At 33.4% G+C, this 17,148-nt stretch overlaps 2 protein-coding genes and 2 long non-coding RNA genes across 4 annotated transcripts; 3 read left to right on the top strand and 1 right to left on the bottom strand.

Annotated features, from left to right (window-relative positions):
* The first annotated feature begins 2,912 nt into the window (after positions 1–2,912).
* LOC104879495 (protein REDUCED CHLOROPLAST COVERAGE 1) lies at positions 2,913–4,104 on the top strand. The gene is made up of 3 exons (XM_019219705.2): positions 2,913–3,132; positions 3,267–3,424; positions 3,542–4,104. Exons 1-3 carry the CDS (start codon positions 3,040–3,042, stop codon positions 3,543–3,545), a joined length of 255 nt encoding a protein of 84 aa, XP_019075250.1. The 5' UTR covers positions 2,913–3,039; the 3' UTR covers positions 3,546–4,104.
* Positions 4,105–6,032: 1,928 nt separating this feature from the next.
* LOC109122549 (uncharacterized) lies at positions 6,033–7,392 on the top strand. Its single transcript, XR_002030006.1, has 3 exons — positions 6,033–6,471; positions 6,573–6,996; positions 7,117–7,392. It is a non-coding gene; the product is annotated as an uncharacterized LOC109122549 (long non-coding RNA).
* Positions 7,393–7,666: 274 nt separating this feature from the next.
* LOC104879494 (uncharacterized) lies at positions 7,667–8,545 on the top strand. The gene is made up of 4 exons (XR_785906.2): positions 7,667–7,727; positions 7,825–7,872; positions 8,314–8,385; positions 8,485–8,545. It is a non-coding gene; the product is annotated as an uncharacterized LOC104879494 (long non-coding RNA).
* A 1,234-nt stretch (positions 8,546–9,779) lies between these two features.
* LOC100249215 (UDP-glycosyltransferase 74F2) lies at positions 9,780–11,794 on the bottom strand. The gene is made up of 2 exons (XM_002278419.4): positions 11,106–11,794; positions 9,780–10,603 (listed from the first exon to the last, which is right to left on the bottom strand). The coding sequence occupies exons 1-2, from the start codon at positions 11,748–11,750 to the stop codon at positions 9,875–9,877; spliced, it is 1,374 nt and encodes a 457-aa protein (XP_002278455.1). The 5' UTR covers positions 11,751–11,794; the 3' UTR covers positions 9,780–9,874.
* Positions 11,795–17,148: the final 5,354 nt, after the last annotated feature.

The raw sequence follows: 17,148 nt of genomic DNA, 5'->3' as shown, positions 1-17,148 counted from the left end.
CTCTGAATTTTCTCTTAGAACTTCTGATTTTTCACATTCCCTCTTCAATTCCTCAACAGTGCCAAATAATTCTGCAGTCAAGTCCTGTGCAGCTTTGAGCTTTTGTTTTGCCAAGGAAGAAATAATCCTGAAAAATTAGAATTTATTTGCATAGCCTCATGATAATTTGTATAATGATTCTTGGAATGTTTTGTTTTGTTTTCTGGTTATTACTTTTTAGAATATTCTTTGTTTGCTTTTGTTTGTTTTGTTTTCTGTTTTTTTTTATTTTCTTCTTATTTTCTTCTCACTTGCTGTGGGCTGTCCATATAAACTGCATGTGTCTTTCGGTTGCACTGCCCTCGATGCTTTTCTATTACATTTATTTTCCTATTAATGGAAACTATGTGAAAACTATGTTCACATCTTGCAATTCTTGGAGGTTAACCTAAATACCCTTGCTTCAAGCCTTATCCAAGCTTTAGGTTATTAATTTAGGTTTGAATGTTTTACTTATAGACTTTATTTTATATTAAGAAAAATGACATCAGAAGAAGGGGAAAACTTTTCCATGCCAAGTGCGGGTTCAACTCCAATTACAGGCAGTACTTCAACTACTGATGGAACCTTGATATCTAAAAGAAGAAAGTTGACTTCGGTTGTTTGGAATGATTTTGATAAAATCATAGAAGATGGACAAGATTATGCTATTTGTAAGCACTGTAAGGGAAAGCTTAAGGCCGATAGCAAGAATGGGACAAAACACTTACATGTACACATAGATAGGTGCATGAAACGAAGAAATGTTGATATTAGGCAACAATTATTGGCAGTAGAGAGAAAAGGTCATGGAAAAGTTCAAATTGGTGGTTTTACCTTTGATCAAGAAATCTCAAGAGAGAAGCTTGCACGTGCAATTATATTGCATGAGTACCCACTTTCAATCGTTGACCATCTGGGGTTTAGAGAATTTGCTACTAGTCTCCAACCCTTGTTTAAGATGGTTTCCCGCAATACGATTAAGGGTGATATAATGAAGATTTATGAGGTTGAGAAAGATAAGATGATTAGCTACTTAGAGAAACTTCAAAGTAGAGTTGCTATCACAACTGATATGTGGACATCAAATCAAAAGAAAGGCTACATGGCTATCACTGTACATTACATTGATGAGTCTTGGTTACTACACCATCATATTGTAAGGTTAGTTATGTTTTTTTTTTTTTTTAACTTGCAAAGTGTTTTGTTATTTGATCCTTTAATGATATTGTTTGTGTTAATGATATTTTTTATTCTTAATTTAGGTTTGTTTATGTGCCTCCTCCACACACAAAAGAAGTTCTTTCAGATGTATTAATGGATTTTTTGTTGGATTGGAATATGGATAGAAAAGTTTCTACAGTCACTGTGGATAATTGCTCAAGTAATGACGGAATGATCAATATCTTGGTGGAGAAATTATCTTTGAGCGATTCACTCTTATTGAATGGAAAAATTTTCCACATGCGATGTGCGGCACATGTGTTGAACTTAATTGTTAAGGAAGGTTTGGATGTCATTGAAGTAGAAATTGAAAAAATTCGTGAGAGTGTTGCATATTGGTCAGCAACCCCATCAAGAATGGAAAAGTTTGAAGATGCAGCTCGCCAATTGCGTATTCCATGCACTAAGAAGTTAAGTTTTGATTGTAAGACACGATGGAATTCCACATACTTGATGTTATCAATTGCTATAACATATAAAGATGTGTTCCCACGTTTGAAGCAACGTGAAAAATACTACATGGTTGTGCCATCAGAGGAAGAATGGAATATGGCAAAGGAAATATGTGGAAGATTGAAATTGTTTTACAACATAACAGAGTTGTTCTCAGGACGAAATTATCCCACTGCAAATACTTTCTTCATCAAAGTGTGTGAAATCAAAGAGGCATTGTATGATTGGTTGATATGCTCAAATGATGTTGTGAAAACGATGGCAGCAAGTATGTTGCAAAAGTTTGACAAGTATTGGAGTGGGTGTCATATTGTGATGGCAATAGCAGCTATATTTGACCCAAGATACAAGATAAAGATTTTAGAGTTTTACTTTCCACTAATGTATGGGTCTGAAGCTTCAAATGAGATAGAAAAAATCCGTGGAATGTGTTATGAGTTGCTGTCTGAGTATCAAGCAAAGTCTAATTTGGGGCAAAAAACTTCATCCTATGGTACTTCATCAGGTTCAACTCTTTTGGAGTTAAACTATGATGAACAAGATCCTCTTTCAAAGTTTGACTTATTTGTTCATAGTACCACTGGAGAAAGTCATACGAAGTCGGAGTTAGATTATTACTTAGAGGAGTCTATTCTGCCAAGGAATTCAAATTTTGATGTTTTAAGTTGGTGGAAGACAAATGGTATAAAGTATCCGACTTTGCAGATGATTGTTCGTGATATCTATGCTATTCCGGTATCTACAGTTGCATCTGAGTCAGCCTTTAGCACGGGTGGTAGGGTGGTATCAAAACATCGCAGTAGGCTTCATCCAGATACTTTGGAGGCCTTAATGTGTGCTCAAAGTTGGTTATGGAAGGAAAAAGAAGGTAACCGATTTACATAATTATCAATTTTATGAATTGTTTTTTATTAAAATATTTAGTAAAGTTTTCTAATATTTTTTTTGGTGTTTTTTTTTTTTATTAGGTGATTCATCAATTCATGACTCACAACCCCAACTGACAATGATGGATGAAAATGATGATTTACTTATGCTTTAGATTTTTTACTTAAGATGATGTTAGAGACATTTTTTCTTTCTTTTTTGCTAACAATTTCTTTGTAATGTCTTTTTTTTTTTTTTTTTTCAATGTTGTTAAGCTTATGGATATATTTTAATTTTGGATATTATATTTTGGCATGTCTTCTATGATGTTAATTACCATGGTTGTAACTAAGAACCACATTCTTTACAATCAAGTTCAAGACTTGCAAGGTAGAGTCCTTGTAAGGAAATGTGGGTGCAGGAACATATGCTAATTGAAGCCAACAATGCGTTGAAAAGGAAGGTACAAATTCTCAAATGAACCTGGTCTTTTATTTTAGATTGACATCCTGTGTTATAGAAAGAAACCTATTGAAAGGGATCATTGCTGATGAAAATACTGCTGCACATGTAAGATAATTTCTGAAAAAAAGGATCAATCAGTAGGACTGTTCCTTGAATCCGGAATATTTTCTTTTTGAATTAGTATATATGAAGTGGTTTCCGCTAAAATGGTTGAAGAAAATTTTGCATTTTGAGTGTAGGATTTTGCCACTCTTGGTGTTGTCAATGTCAGATACTGTGGGTATATAGCTGTGGTTAAACTTGAAGGGAAAGAAAGTAGCAAAATGGATACTCATTTTCAAAGCATTGAACTTCTTGATCAGCCTGAAGGTGGTGCCAATGCCCTTAATATTAACAGGTTTTTGTCAAACCCTACAACATGTCACTGAAGTATCTTGTGTAAGCTATGCTGTTCTCATGTTTTTACACTAGAAGTGGAGATATTCATTATGAACTTGTGAATATACTGTTACAGTTGAGGAAATCTTACCATTGGGTGGATTATTGGATTGCGTTGACAATTGAGAATTGCTTGGCGCCTTAGGAACTCATTATTCATGGATCTAGCCAAGGTTTTATTTTGTTTATTTATTTATTTTGTAGAGAATGAGGAAATTATGTTAGTCCAAAAAGAATTTGTAATATTTCTTTTTCTTTTGTTTGAAATTTTTGTGAGATGGGAACTTGGAGCGTGCTGGATACAGCATTTGCAGGATCAAAACAACACAGAGAAAGATAAGAAACCATCTACTGCAAAGACAAAAAATGAGATGAAGGTCGAGGGACTTGGTACTCCTCTTAGATCTCTTAAGAACAATAAGAAAAATTTAGATGGCAACAATCTGAAAATGCAGTCTGAGAAATCAAAAACCCCTGCAGAGTCTGTTATTGGGGAAGCTGAAAATTCTACACTGTCCTCAACAAAACCTCAGCTTGAAGCTAATGCAAATGAAAATGAACTTGCACTGAAGAGGATGTTGTCTGATGCAGCTTTTGCCCGGCTTAAACAATCTGAAACTGGACTCCACCGCAAGGTAATATTTTGTCAATACAATTGGAGGTATAAACTCCTTCTTTGTTCAGTTTCCTGTACTTATCCTCCCATGTCTTTGACAGTCTTTGCAGGAACTAGTTGATTTACGCCCGGCTTGATTGGATTACCAGATTGAAAATTGCAATAGGAGCTGCAGAAGGTCTATCTTATCTCCATCATGAGTGTTCCCCACCCCTTGTCCACAGGTATTGCAAAGCTTTCTTTCAACTATTTTTCTTCTGTCTGCTTTCTTATAGGTGGCATTTTGTTAATATCCATTATTTATGGTTAGCTAAAGTTGTTATGTTATGCTTTTAGCTGTTTGTTTTTCAGAATGCATATCCTTGTGTACAACAAGGCTGTGTTACATTATGCTCTTTCTTTTTTCTTTTTTTTAAAAGGATTGCATTTCCTTGTGTTGAACAAGAACTTTTTGGCTCATTAAGTATGTATGATCTGAGATGCCACCCCTACAAACCTTTTATATTTTCCAATCAAATAGAAGCTTCTTGCTGTTTTGAATTTCATGTGAGAATCCATAGAACCTTTTGGTGGTTGTAGACAGTTGAACTTAATACTGCATTGTCCTGCAGTGCTGAAATTGGGGGGTAAAGGATCCTTTATGGACGGTGGCCCCGATTTTTGTCCCACTGTTCTCAGTATTAAGTGACATGAAGATCCTATAAACTGGTAGCTAAGACAAAGTGATAAGTAGTCTTAGTGTGGGAAGTGTGTACTTGGAACATTTGATTTTAGGTTCTTTTTCCCTATATAATTACCACCTATACCTACTATGCACATGCATTGTATAATTATCAAAAATTTGGAAAGATCAGGAAATAAATGTGAGAACACTCTAGTCATGGTGAATGTGAAAATATAATGAGTCCTGCATTCTCTTTGAATCAGGAATTGAATTAAGTTTACTTTTATAATATGATTTTACATTTTAATGGAGATTTTATATGGTATCAATGCCCGATTAGTGTGTTTCCTTACATTTTTATTTGCTATTATCCTGTTCCATGGAGAATTGGCATTTCTTTTAGAATATCTCTATAACTTGAATATCTTACTTGCAGCATCAATATTGTTATCTTATATGCTGCATTCAGATATCAATAGTATTTGGGCAAATTAATAATGCTTTCTGGCATGCTGGGCCCTTTCAGTTCTCAGGAACATGCTGATTGTTTGGAGACTGTTTCTCCATCATGTGGGTGCATTGTTATGACTTGGGCAGTTCTATCCGGTTATCTGCAAGGCACTGAGTTAGGTGGTGCATCATACTGCTTTAGAATTGGTGTTTCTATTACACGGTCAGGTTTTTTTTGAAGTGATTACTCATCCAAACAAATATGTATAAATGTGCCACTTTAACATGTGGCAGCTGGGGTGGCAGCCAATTAGGCTATTAACCTTTCGACTCTGGAACATGTGGTCTTGTAGCTAAAAAGGGCATGTTTCCTGCATATGAGAGAAGTTAGATCTCTAGCTTTTAAATGGAAAGAGATGTGGGCATGCCTTGTTTTCCCATATGGCAGAGACTGGCATGTTTGAATTACCACATGGAGAGAGGTTGGGTGGTGAAAACATGGGCCTGTTTTGGTTCCTGGCTGCTGCATGTGACAAAGCTGGGAGGGGCTGATCCTGCTTGTAAGATCAAGGAGGTCCCTATAACAAACAACCTCAATAGGACCATGCAAACAAAATCCCTACAAAAGAGCCATTTCTGTTACTAAGGCTTCCTCCTGAATTCTCTCTTGACTGTGATCTATTATCTCTCATGTGCTAAACACTTTTTAGGCAGCTTGGAAGTACAAAGTTAGATATGTTGTTATTTGAAGAAATATTGTCTGAGGAATAACACAACTGTGATACTAATAAAAACAACACTAAAATTAATGTAATGCCATAGATTTAACTCATTTAAGTTCCCATTGAAAATAAAAAATAAAAAATAAACAACAAAAAAAATGACTGAAGTGCCAAGGATACAAATTTGAAAACCTAATGCTGATCCTGAATTTCACCAATATCAGAATTGAAAGAACCTTTGAAGCATTCTTGAATTTTGGATTTATTTGGGCTCAGATGTTATAGGTGGCATTGATCAGCTGTGCTGCATCATTGCAGTATCGTTTGCTTTACTATCTCACACAAAACCTTTCCTTAAGTTTTTCCCACCTTTATTATCAATTTCTTAGTTTCTGTGTAGTTGGGAAGATGCTGTCAAATTTTCTCTGGTATCAACTTTGATTCATTATTTTCTGTTTTGGTTGCAGGTTGTATGCAGAGATTACCCTCACTCACGGGACCAATGTGCTAAATTTCCTTTTAATTCTACCACACATGATAGGCACTGTGACCAGGTAAGATTACTCTCTTAGACTTTGGCCTCCATAAATATTAGCATTCTCTATGTTACTCCTATGGGAGAATTTTGCTGATCTCTGCTGGTGCTACAATGCAGTGCCATTGTTATGTCTGCGATTCGCTTGCCCCTTGTGGCCATTGGGGGACTGGTATGAACATTGTTGACCATTGTCATGCCACTAATAAAGATCAGTTTTGGGTAAATCAGATGAAAAGTTTCAGGCTAGGGAAAAGTCAGCAAGTACCTATTCAAAAACACGCCACAGCATTGCCCCAAGTTAGCCAAAATTCATCATTTGAACGTTGGTTTTGGATGATCATGAAAATCTGCGATTTCTGGTGCTTTGAAGCATCTGGGTTTCTTACTTTCAAGGAATCCCGATTGAATTATGATAACTGACCTTGGTTTTTTTGTTTTTTTTTTTATATTACGTGGTGCCTTTGATCAGTAGTTCGTGCACTTTTTGAAGAGAGCCATTACTTTTTGTACATGATAATTGGACTTTTCTTCCATCAATCAGGTAGCTTGCAAACCATTTCTGATTCAGTCTCAGGACTTGTCTAATCTGATCTCACCCATTTATCAATTCTTGTTCTTCTCAAACTGAATTATTGCCCTTTTTGGTTGATTTTGGGGTCAGGTACAGCGAGTGGGATGTACAAAGCTTCAGTGTGTCTTTTGGTATTGAATTGGGTGGTTTAAGTCTGTAATCATCAAGCCCTGCTTTGGATCCATTACCCTGGTTTTACAAACGGTACAAGGATCTGGCCTTTTCCAAGGTTTGAATAGTTTGTGGTGGTGTTCTTGACTGGTATCATGGCTAGCTTGTCGCATCCTATTTCTAGACGCAAGTATTCTTGGTGGTGGGACAGCCACATAAGTCCCAAAAATTCCAAATGGCTTCAGGAAAATCTTACAGGTAGATATATTTTTCTTCCACACAGGGCTGGTTTGCTTCTTTGTTTGAGTCACAATTATGAGGATTATTTCATCCCTTTAACCAATTAATTCTTTATTCAATATGAACAACTCAGTCTACATGTAGAAGTTTGCCAAATGAAAACAATTCTTTTAGGCCATTTCTGATTAAGCGTGCTTCAATTGTTTGTGTTGTATTCATGTGATTGCTTCATTGGTTTGGGGTTTCCTTAGGTGAATTCTTCTCTTTCCTAACCATGCTTTTTTTTTTATTTTCTAATCCAGGATGATTCATATCTCGAGAGTTACATAAGCACCATTGGGGTTGACTTTGTAAGAAATCATTTTCCCCCCCTTTGGTTTTGACTTCAATTTTTTATTTTTTGGTAATTGTATAGAACTGATCTTATGCTTATTTTCTGTGATATAGAAAATTCGCACTGTGGAACAGGATGGAAAGACCATCAAACTGCAAATTGTAAGTTTTTGAATTGCCTATAATTTGCTTTGTCTATTGAGGTTATAGATTGCATTTCCAGTGTTAATGTTGCTTTCAATCATAAGCAAACTGAAATATCAAGATATGTATGTAATTCTCTTGCTATTTCTTGGGCATTTTGAAAGTTTTCTATGAAAAAAGGTTGAAATTGGTAGGAGTCTTTATTCTTCTTCCTCTTTTATACATACTACATGCACACATACATAGCTATTTATTTATTTATGTAATTTTTTTGGTCAGTTGCATCTTTTAGCAATGTCACGTCTCTTTTTTTGTTTAATTTTTTTTTTCTAGAATATTGTAATTTACACGTTGTGGACATTGAAAATGTTAGGCAGTTCTGGAATCAGTGTCAACTGCTTTAAACCATTGTTCTGTTAACAAATTTGATAAGCCTTCTGCTTTTCTCTGGACATACAGTGGGACACTGCTGGGCAAGAACGTTTTAGGACGATCACTAGCAGCTACTATCGTGGAGCACATGGAATTATTGTGAGTTAATCATTTTGAGTTCTTTCTTTGCATTTATTGTTCCATTTCTGAGTTTCCTTTGTGCAAGCAAGTAGTTTCATATGGTTGCTTTTCTGGTAGGTGGTTTATGATGTGACGGATCAAGAAAGCTTGTATGCAGTCAGAGACAAGGAAGCTTGGCATTAAGAATTGCTACAATCAGCCCTGTGTCTTGTATGCAGTCAGGCTCTATTTTGTGAATCAAAAGCCAACGAACTTAGTCCAAGTGGGTTACTTGCTTTGATTGATATGTTATGATTTGTCTATCTTTCTACTCATCAACACTCATTGTGTGTTGAAGACTATGTAAACAAACTTCAACTTTGATGTAATTTTTACTTTCTTAATACATTCCAGCAGCAATGTAAATGAAGATTCAATTGTGGTTAATCTAACTCAAAAGCATTAGTAGTGCTTTCTTTCCAAGGTTCAGCCCAGCCCAACCCAGGCAAGCACAGCCCCGCCCCGCCCCGCCCCGCCCCGACAACACATACCCGGGTCGGGACGGGCCGGGGATGGGAAACATAATTTTAACTCTATCCGGGGATGGGAATGCCCCGCCCCGCCCCGTCCCGGGTTTGGGACGGGTTGGGAAATAACTAAATCTTTTTGGGACGGGAATGGGATAGGGGTGACCCGTCCCAAACCCGCCCGTTGCCATTCCTACCTACAAGCACTTCCTCACGCGATCATTCAATTTTCAGTACGTTAAGCTCCTGTACATAAGGACACGGTCATTTCAGCACCCTCCTCATGTGATGTTTAAAGAAGAAAGAAAAACAGTTGGTATCTTTGAGATTTGAGTGAGTGAAACACTTGATCTTGTCTTCTCCCCAAATTATTCTTAATAATTTAGTGTTTCTAGTTTAGATGGGTGTCCAAGTTACAAAACCATAACCCATAACCACAATTTTGAATTATTTTTAAAATTGTTAAAATCATAGTTATCGAATTTATACTCAAAATTATCGTCACCAAGTATAGTTTTATGTTTAAAAAATAAAATCAAAATTATAGTTATTAACTATAATTTTACAATAAATTTAAAAATTATTTATTAGAATAAGAGGTAGAAATTCATTGATGACATATTCGGATTGATTTTATGTAGAAATTTATATAAAATCTTTGAAAAATGCTTTCCTAAAAAAAAAAAAAGAAACTTAGTATCTTTGGAATTGATGTTTTTCAATCACATGATTAGATACAAATTAGGGATATCAATCTTATTTTTTAAAATACTTTATTAAAAATGAGAATAAATTTCACTTCTTAAAAATTTAATTAAATAAAAAATATATTTCTCCAATTCCATTAATGGGAATTGAGTTAAATGAAGAAGAAGAATATGATGGAAATTGAGAAACTTCTTTGAATGAAAAAACCAAGTATTTATTAATTCACTAATTCCATTCTTCATTGAATTACATCAATAAGTAGTGAAATAAAGAATGGCAACAAGCACGCATAATTATTTAGAAACCTTTAATTTGGAGACAAATTCGTCAATGTTCCTGTCAGATGTGCCACCTTCCCCAACTGCCTCCCTAGTGAAACCACTCCATTTCATAGCATTTTCCTTCATTTCCTTCCCCCTTTCCCCCTCCATCACTTCCCTTATACAAGCCTCTATCTCTTCTCTTCTCACAACCCCATCCTCACCTTCCCTAACCCTAACCCCCACCTTCCAAACATCCTTTATAAACTTAGCATTCGTAGTCTGGTCTGTCCACTGCGGCATTCCCACCATTGGCACCCCTAAGGTCAAGGCCTCAGAGGTGGAATTCCACCCACAATGTGTGAAGAAACACCCGATTGCATTGCTGGCCAGCACTTCCAACTGGGGGCACCATCTCACCAAAAAGCCCTTCTCCAACTCCTCATTGATAAACCCCTTTGGGAGCTTTGCCTCCTCAGAAGCCCTAACCACCCATAAGAAGTAGTGGCTGCTTCCCTTTAAGCCCCAAGCAAGCTCCCCCATTTGCTCTTCGCTCAAAGAGGCCATGCTGCCAAATGAGACATAGACGACAGACCCTTTTGGCTTGCTGCTCAGCCATTCAATGCAGGTTTCAGACTGGTGTGCCTTGAAGAAATTGAGCCCATAAGCCATGTCATCATTGACTCGCTTGTCCGAAAAAAATGAGGGAATTGTTGGTCCAATTGTGAGTAGTGTACAGACTTTGGACATTGCATCAACCACCTATAAACAAAACACAAAAATATATACTAATTAAGATGTTAGTGTTCCATGATCAAATCCGGAAAAAAGTTTCTATAGTTATGTATATATGTATTCCTCTTCATCTTGTATTTACTTGGGAGAGAGTCATGAGGACCATTAAAGTTCAGAATAGATGACATCTACACGGGAAAGAGACGTGAAGACCCTTTGGGTTCAGGACAAGTAAAATCCACATAAAGGAAACCTAATAGACAGCTTAAAACCGTGAAAGCAGTTTGGTCAAAACAGTGCCAACAATGTCTACCTCGTCTGGGAATCCATTTGATCTTATAGAAGGTGTGATAATTTGGCCTCCCAATTTTTTAGGATACAATAATGAGGATACTGTAGTTCTATATATGTACACGCTCCTATTTAAATTTGTGAGGGCTCTTTGAACCTAAAACGAATAATATGACTAAGCTTGTAGACAGCTTTTAAATCTGTCAAGGCCCTTAATACCCAGAACGGAACTACTCACCGAATCCTCTAACTTGTAGAATGAGTTAACAAGAATACAATCAGCTTTGTCCACATTACAGAACTGATCCAATACCATCTTCAAGTAAGCTGGATACGAATCCGGAGCACTAATGAAGGACGGCATGTCCTCAAGATCAAGCAGGGGCAGTCCAGGAATCGAGACAGGCGGTGATGAAACCGGCAGGGTCAAGAGTCCATGATGCACATAGTAGAATATGTAAGTCACAGCACAGGTTTGAGTGAAAAAAGCAGCTCCAACCAAGCCAAACTCCTTAGCCACATCCAAGGCCCAGGGCAAGAAGGCATCATAGATTATGCAATCAATAGGAACTTGTCCAGATCTTTTGTGCTTCCTAATTAGCTCAGCTAGGGTTTGTGAGCCAACAGCTTGGAATCGCTGGAGATAGGCCTCGACGCTTTCGGCTTGGGCGAAACCGCCGTCATCGTAGCCATCAGAAATGGCGTCAATTTGGACTGAACTGCAGTCTAGTTGCATGGACTTGGTGATGGATAGGGTGGTGGCAAGGGTGGCTTTGAGGCCTTTGGATACCAGGCGCTTGGAGAATTGGAGCATAGGGTTGATGTGGCCTTGAGTTGGGTAAGAAAGCAGTAGGGCATGAGCTCCATAGGCTTTCTTCTCCATCTCTGATCTCTCAGATCACCTAACTCTCATCTCTCAGCCATTCATATGTCTATAAATAAACTTAATAATAGGAAGTTGGGTGCGGCCACATTACATAAATGCACTTTTTCGGTGCCCACTAAATCGGTATTTGAGGTGTTTTCTTGCATATATTTTTAAGTCTTATCTGTTTCTACTATTATCACATGATACAATCCAAATGTTTTGTCCTATAAAATACCACTATAATTCCTTAGAATTTTCCTAAAAAATAAGGTTCAAAGTATTGGTATTGACCTCAACCCTTTTTGCATCGAGTTCTATATTTAATGTCATCTTAAACACAAACTCAACTATGGTTAAGAAAATCTTTCGTGACGGTTTTTAAAATTCATATATATAATTAAGAAGTGGCCATACTTATATATCGCTAATAACTTTTTCATTTATCTAATATGAAATATCATAAAAACTTTTCATACAAACATAATATCATTATTATGTCTCATGGGATTAAAAGGTCAAACAGATAAACACCCCTCACGGGGTTAAACAAATGCTCACATGGAGATCGGAGATCAATTATTATATCATTTATAACGACTTATACTTAACTATGTAGATATTATCCGTTTTAAACCCAAAAGAACTCTCACGATTTTAAAATATGTTTATATTATTAAGAGAAGTTTATACTCGTATAACATAAAAAACTTTCTCCCCTTTTTAATATAAGATTTCATACTAAGTTATTTTTAAAATGTGATTCTTGATAACTATTTCAAAAAAAAAAAAAAAATTGTTGTCTAAATTCATTGTTCCCTCATCATTAGCAGGGATTCAAGATCAGCCACATTTTTTTAGCAGAGGAGGGCAACCACGGTAAAATGCATTTACAAAAGTAGGCTATATTCTTTTGAGAGGCCTGCAATGGCATTATTAATGTCATTAATGCGATAGAGGCATTGGGCCCAACCTTCGTCCTAAAAGCCATTCTTTATTAAGCACCCATCTCTTCAACTGTCCCACAAAAATATTACAGGATTGCAGTGACAAAGGACCATTATTATATATTTTTGTGGTCAAGCTAGCTAGGAGTTCAATAATTTATCTGTTAAAATGTGGATCACGTGGAGAAGTAAATAATAAATTATGGGTTTAAATAAATAAATATGGGTAAATGATGTGAATTAAGAGATAATAATATAAAATTTAAACAAAACACCCAAGTTATAAAAACAACGTTATTACAAGAACTAAGGATGGGATGGGCAGCTTCTTCCATATACATACAAGGATTTGAGATAAAAATAAATAAGTTTAGAACAGATTTAAAAAAATTTTTAAAATCTAAAAAGAGTTTAGGTATGAATTTATCTCATTCCACCACCACTATGATTATATATAATTTTAAATAAAAAATTATTTTACTTGAATTTTTTTTTTCATTTTTCAACTTTTTAACATAAATAAAGTATTATTTTTCATAAAAATAAATTATAAATATTTTTAATATTTTTTATTTATAAATTATATTTTTTTAATAAAATTTTAAAATAAATATAAATATAAATAAATAAATAAAACAAAAAGGTAAAAAAGACATGTCCCACCTCATATCATTAATTATTTATTATTATTATTATTATTATTATTAAAGGATATGATAATAGATATAAATAAGTAAGATAAGATTGTGACGGAGATGACTCATCTTAAATCCACTTTGTTGTCATCCAGATTAGAACATCTTAACTATTACCATGCGACAAATATCCTTATAATCGAGAAATTGTTATTAAAAATTATCAAAAATTAAGGTTTATTTTGACGTGATTTTTTAAAGCAATTTTAATTTAAAGAACTATTACCAACTCTTCCTCCATAAATTGAAAACACTTTTTAAAAAATAATTGTCAATTATTTTTTATCAATAAAGAAATTTTGTCTAAAAACTTAAAAATGATTGCCTTTGTTTGTTCTACTAGAAAATATAATCCATTTTTACATGATACAAAAGTTTCTAAAGTACTTTTTATATTTTCTATTATTATTTAGAATATCATACTAAAACAATCCAAAATATTTAAAATTTGTTTAAAAAATAACCTACTTTAAAAATAAATTCTCAAATAGGACTGTACTTTCTAGATGTAAATTAAAAAGATATTTTGAAATTTATTTTGGTAGTAGAATGTATGACAAAATTATTTATCAAATATTAATCCAAAAATCATTTAAAATGAGTTGTAAATATTTTCCAAATACTTATTTTTAACTTATTATGGCTCATCTATTAGTGGAAAGATGCTTTGCTTCACATTTTCTTTCCAAAAAAAAATGATCAAATTTCAACCTGTCTATTTCTACTATTTTAATTTTTAACACCAATTTTCATGCAAAGTCAAACTTTGATACAAAAAAGTTTAATAATAGCTAAATTTTGGAATTAACACTGATGGGAAAAGGACAATAAAGTAATATATACTTTGAAAAAAACATAATGAGAAAAAAAGTTTCCTTGTCTAAGTCATTTCATCCTGACAAGGTTTCACCTCAATCATCATCACATGGAAAAAAAAAGCCATGGTTCTGGAAAAAGTTGCTTTCTTTTCAATAGAAATGGTTGGAAAAAGAAAAAGTTTTTTTGGGATGACTTTTTTTTAAATTTTTACCGTTTTATATATTTATCATATTTTCTTTATGGAGAAAAAATGGATATCATAAAAGAGGAAAGGAAAGGAGAGGAAAGGAAAGTCATTTACATACCATCCTCTTGGGGATTTTTCACCAATGGCACCCATCTTGCCTTTGGATGTTTGGAAGAAGAGAAAATCATTTTAAAGTAAAATGAATAAAACCCACCATAATGGATAAGAAGTTGATTTTTCTTTTTAGGAGACATGAAGGATCATGTATTCTCATCCTTCACATATATAACATTGGAGAAAAGTATGAGGAAAGGAAAGAAATTAAGAAAAATAATTTTTTTTGTATTTAATTGTATTAAAATTTTATGGAAGGAAATTAAATATAATTAAATTAGTTAAAATTTTACATATTTTTAAATCATTTAATTTTTATATCAAAAGTTAAAATAAATTAAATGAGTTTAAAAAAAATTCTTTTTTTCCGTTTTTTTTTCTTACACTTTCCCTCAAATTTTTCGGAATTGAAAATAGTTTTCGATTTTATTATAAATTTTGGATGATCCAAATGGAGATTACGACATATACATAATGCAATCAAGTTATTATTTTTTTAATGATATGACCTAAATCTTTTTGGAAAAAAATATTTCTAATCTGCCCTGTATGTACATATACAACCCAAGGGAGGCCCGCTTGTTGTTGTTTTTTGGGCCACAATAAGCTGCTAGAGGACTTTTAGCATTCTCATGTGGGCTCCTAAAGCCCATACGGGTTCCAAATAATGGAGCCCATTCCAAACCGGACAAAGCCCAAAACAAATAATCCTCGTTTGATTTGTTTATTGTTTTCGACGAATGATCAAATAGTGAATTATACAATATTATAAATATATAATTTATATTTAATAAAACTAAATAAAATTTTAACGAATTCAAATATACATAAATAATTAAGATTTTAATTATTTTCTAATTTCATTTATCGAGAAAAATTTATTAAATATACAATCGACAGTTTTTCCATGCATCACAACTTCACATTTAAAATGTGCATGATTTCAATTCTTAATTTCAAATATAGCATAAAGCAAAATGTTGTCTTTTATGATTAAAACAAGATTTTGAAATAAAAATAATAATAAATGAACAAAGATTAATGCATCAATAGGTTTCTCCAAAACCGATTAGTTCATGGTTCGTCTAGTTTGATAGTCCAACCATCTCGATGGCTGATTCATAGCCAATCCAATCTTAAAGCAAGTTCAAGATCTAAATCAAAATAAAAAATAAATAAATAAAACTCCATCAATAGTCTTATCGGTTTGAATGAACAATCTCATCTGAATATGTAAGCGTTGGTTATAATTATTATATTTATCGCAGTTTGTAACCATTTTAACAGAAAAATGGGCTCCAATCACCATTATAGTCATACGATAATTATTTCTTCTTATAGATCAACTAACAACCATTCTAAATTGCTTGAATTGTATATTGGAAGTTGGGTTCATGTTCAATAATGAAATGATTTTCTCCATCTCTCATGGGTTGCAACTTGCAAGTTAAGACACTAGATGAAATGATTTATTGAGGTATGTTTTGGAGATGTTAATTTTTTCCAAGTGTCTTTTTGAGGTGACTCAATACCTCGAATCCGTGTTATAAAGATGAATTTGAAGTTAATGAATTATATTTTCAAAAGAAAAAAAATGAACCCTTTAAATGCTTTAAGGTGTACCAAGTAATATTCTTAAAAACATTTTTTAATTATTTTTAAAATAAATTTTTATTTAATAATTTAAATATAAGAAATAAAATAATTTTCTTGACTTATTCTTCACAAAGACTATAGTATAAGAGTTCTCAAATATTTTTTATTCTTCTAATTATTTTTCAAAATATTCTACAAAACATAACTAACAACACTTCAATATTTTCGTGAAAAATCTCAAAAAATTGCTACCAAACCGGTTTTATAAATTAAAATTTTCTTTTGTTTTTAGACTAATTTGAAACATGCCCTTAATTTTTTTTTCCTCTTTTTTTTTCTTTCTTTTTTAGTAATTGAAATTTTTGGTAAAATGTTTCTTTCAAAAGATGTGTAAAATAAAATTTATTATTTAAATAGAAAAATTATATTCTTCCTGTATTTTCTTGATGTGGCAAACGATCAAAGTATTGACTTCCTTCCCTTTCTTGAGTTGCTTCAAGTAATTACTAACACTAATAAATCAATTCAAAGAAACCCTATAAAAACATTTTCCTTATTTATTAACTAAATGTTTGAATTTTGATTAACATAATTATGACATGAACATGATATTAATAAAAAAAATTAAGATACCAATAGTATATTGAACTTTCAATTCAAACCATTCAAATGTATGATGAAATCTAAATGTTAAATATGGTTATCGATCAATGAGATCAAAATATAAATTTTATGGGATATGATGTAAAGCAAGGAGATCATTGTACAAAATAATAAAACAAAGTAAGAATGTCGAATGATGGGTCAACTCCTCCCGATTCCACTCCAATCATTGGGTTGGTAAGCAAATTTCTCGTATTTACCCCTCTTTATCCCGTTTATATACATGTCTGACTTTGTGTTCGGGTTGGTGTGAGTAAGGTTTTTATAGGTTATTGTTAAGTTTGGTTAGAAAAATATCAACTCAAAAATATTAGGGTTGGCTTGGGATGAAGGTCTCGCAACTTGTTAAAACTTAAACATGTATATTATTATTTATTTTTAATTATATTATATAT

Source organism: Vitis vinifera, chromosome 5, assembly GCF_030704535.1.
Source record: "Vitis vinifera cultivar Pinot Noir 40024 chromosome 5, ASM3070453v1".
Lineage (NCBI taxonomy): Eukaryota > Viridiplantae > Streptophyta > Magnoliopsida > Vitales > Vitaceae > Vitis > Vitis vinifera.
The sequence above is the reverse complement of the archived record's forward strand: the minus strand, read 5'-3'. Positions and strand labels throughout refer to the sequence as shown.

Excerpts from the sequence above, each read along its gene's own strand:
- LOC104879495 (XM_019219705.2), top strand. The coding sequence starts at position 3,040 with ATGAACCTGGTCTTTTATTTTAGATTGACATCCTGTGTTATAGAAAGA. Across the intron at positions 3,133-3,266 it reads ATGAAAATACTGCTGCACAT|GATTTTGCCACTCTTGGTGT; the intron begins GTAAGATAATTT and ends TTTTGAGTGTAG.
- LOC100249215 (XM_002278419.4), bottom strand. The coding sequence starts at position 11,750 with ATGGAGAAGAAAGCCTATGGAGCTCATGCCCTACTGCTTTCTTACCCA. Across the intron at positions 10,604-11,105 it reads TCTACAAGTTAGAGGATTCG|GTGGTTGATGCAATGTCCAA; the intron begins GTGAGTAGTTCC and ends TTTTGTTTATAG.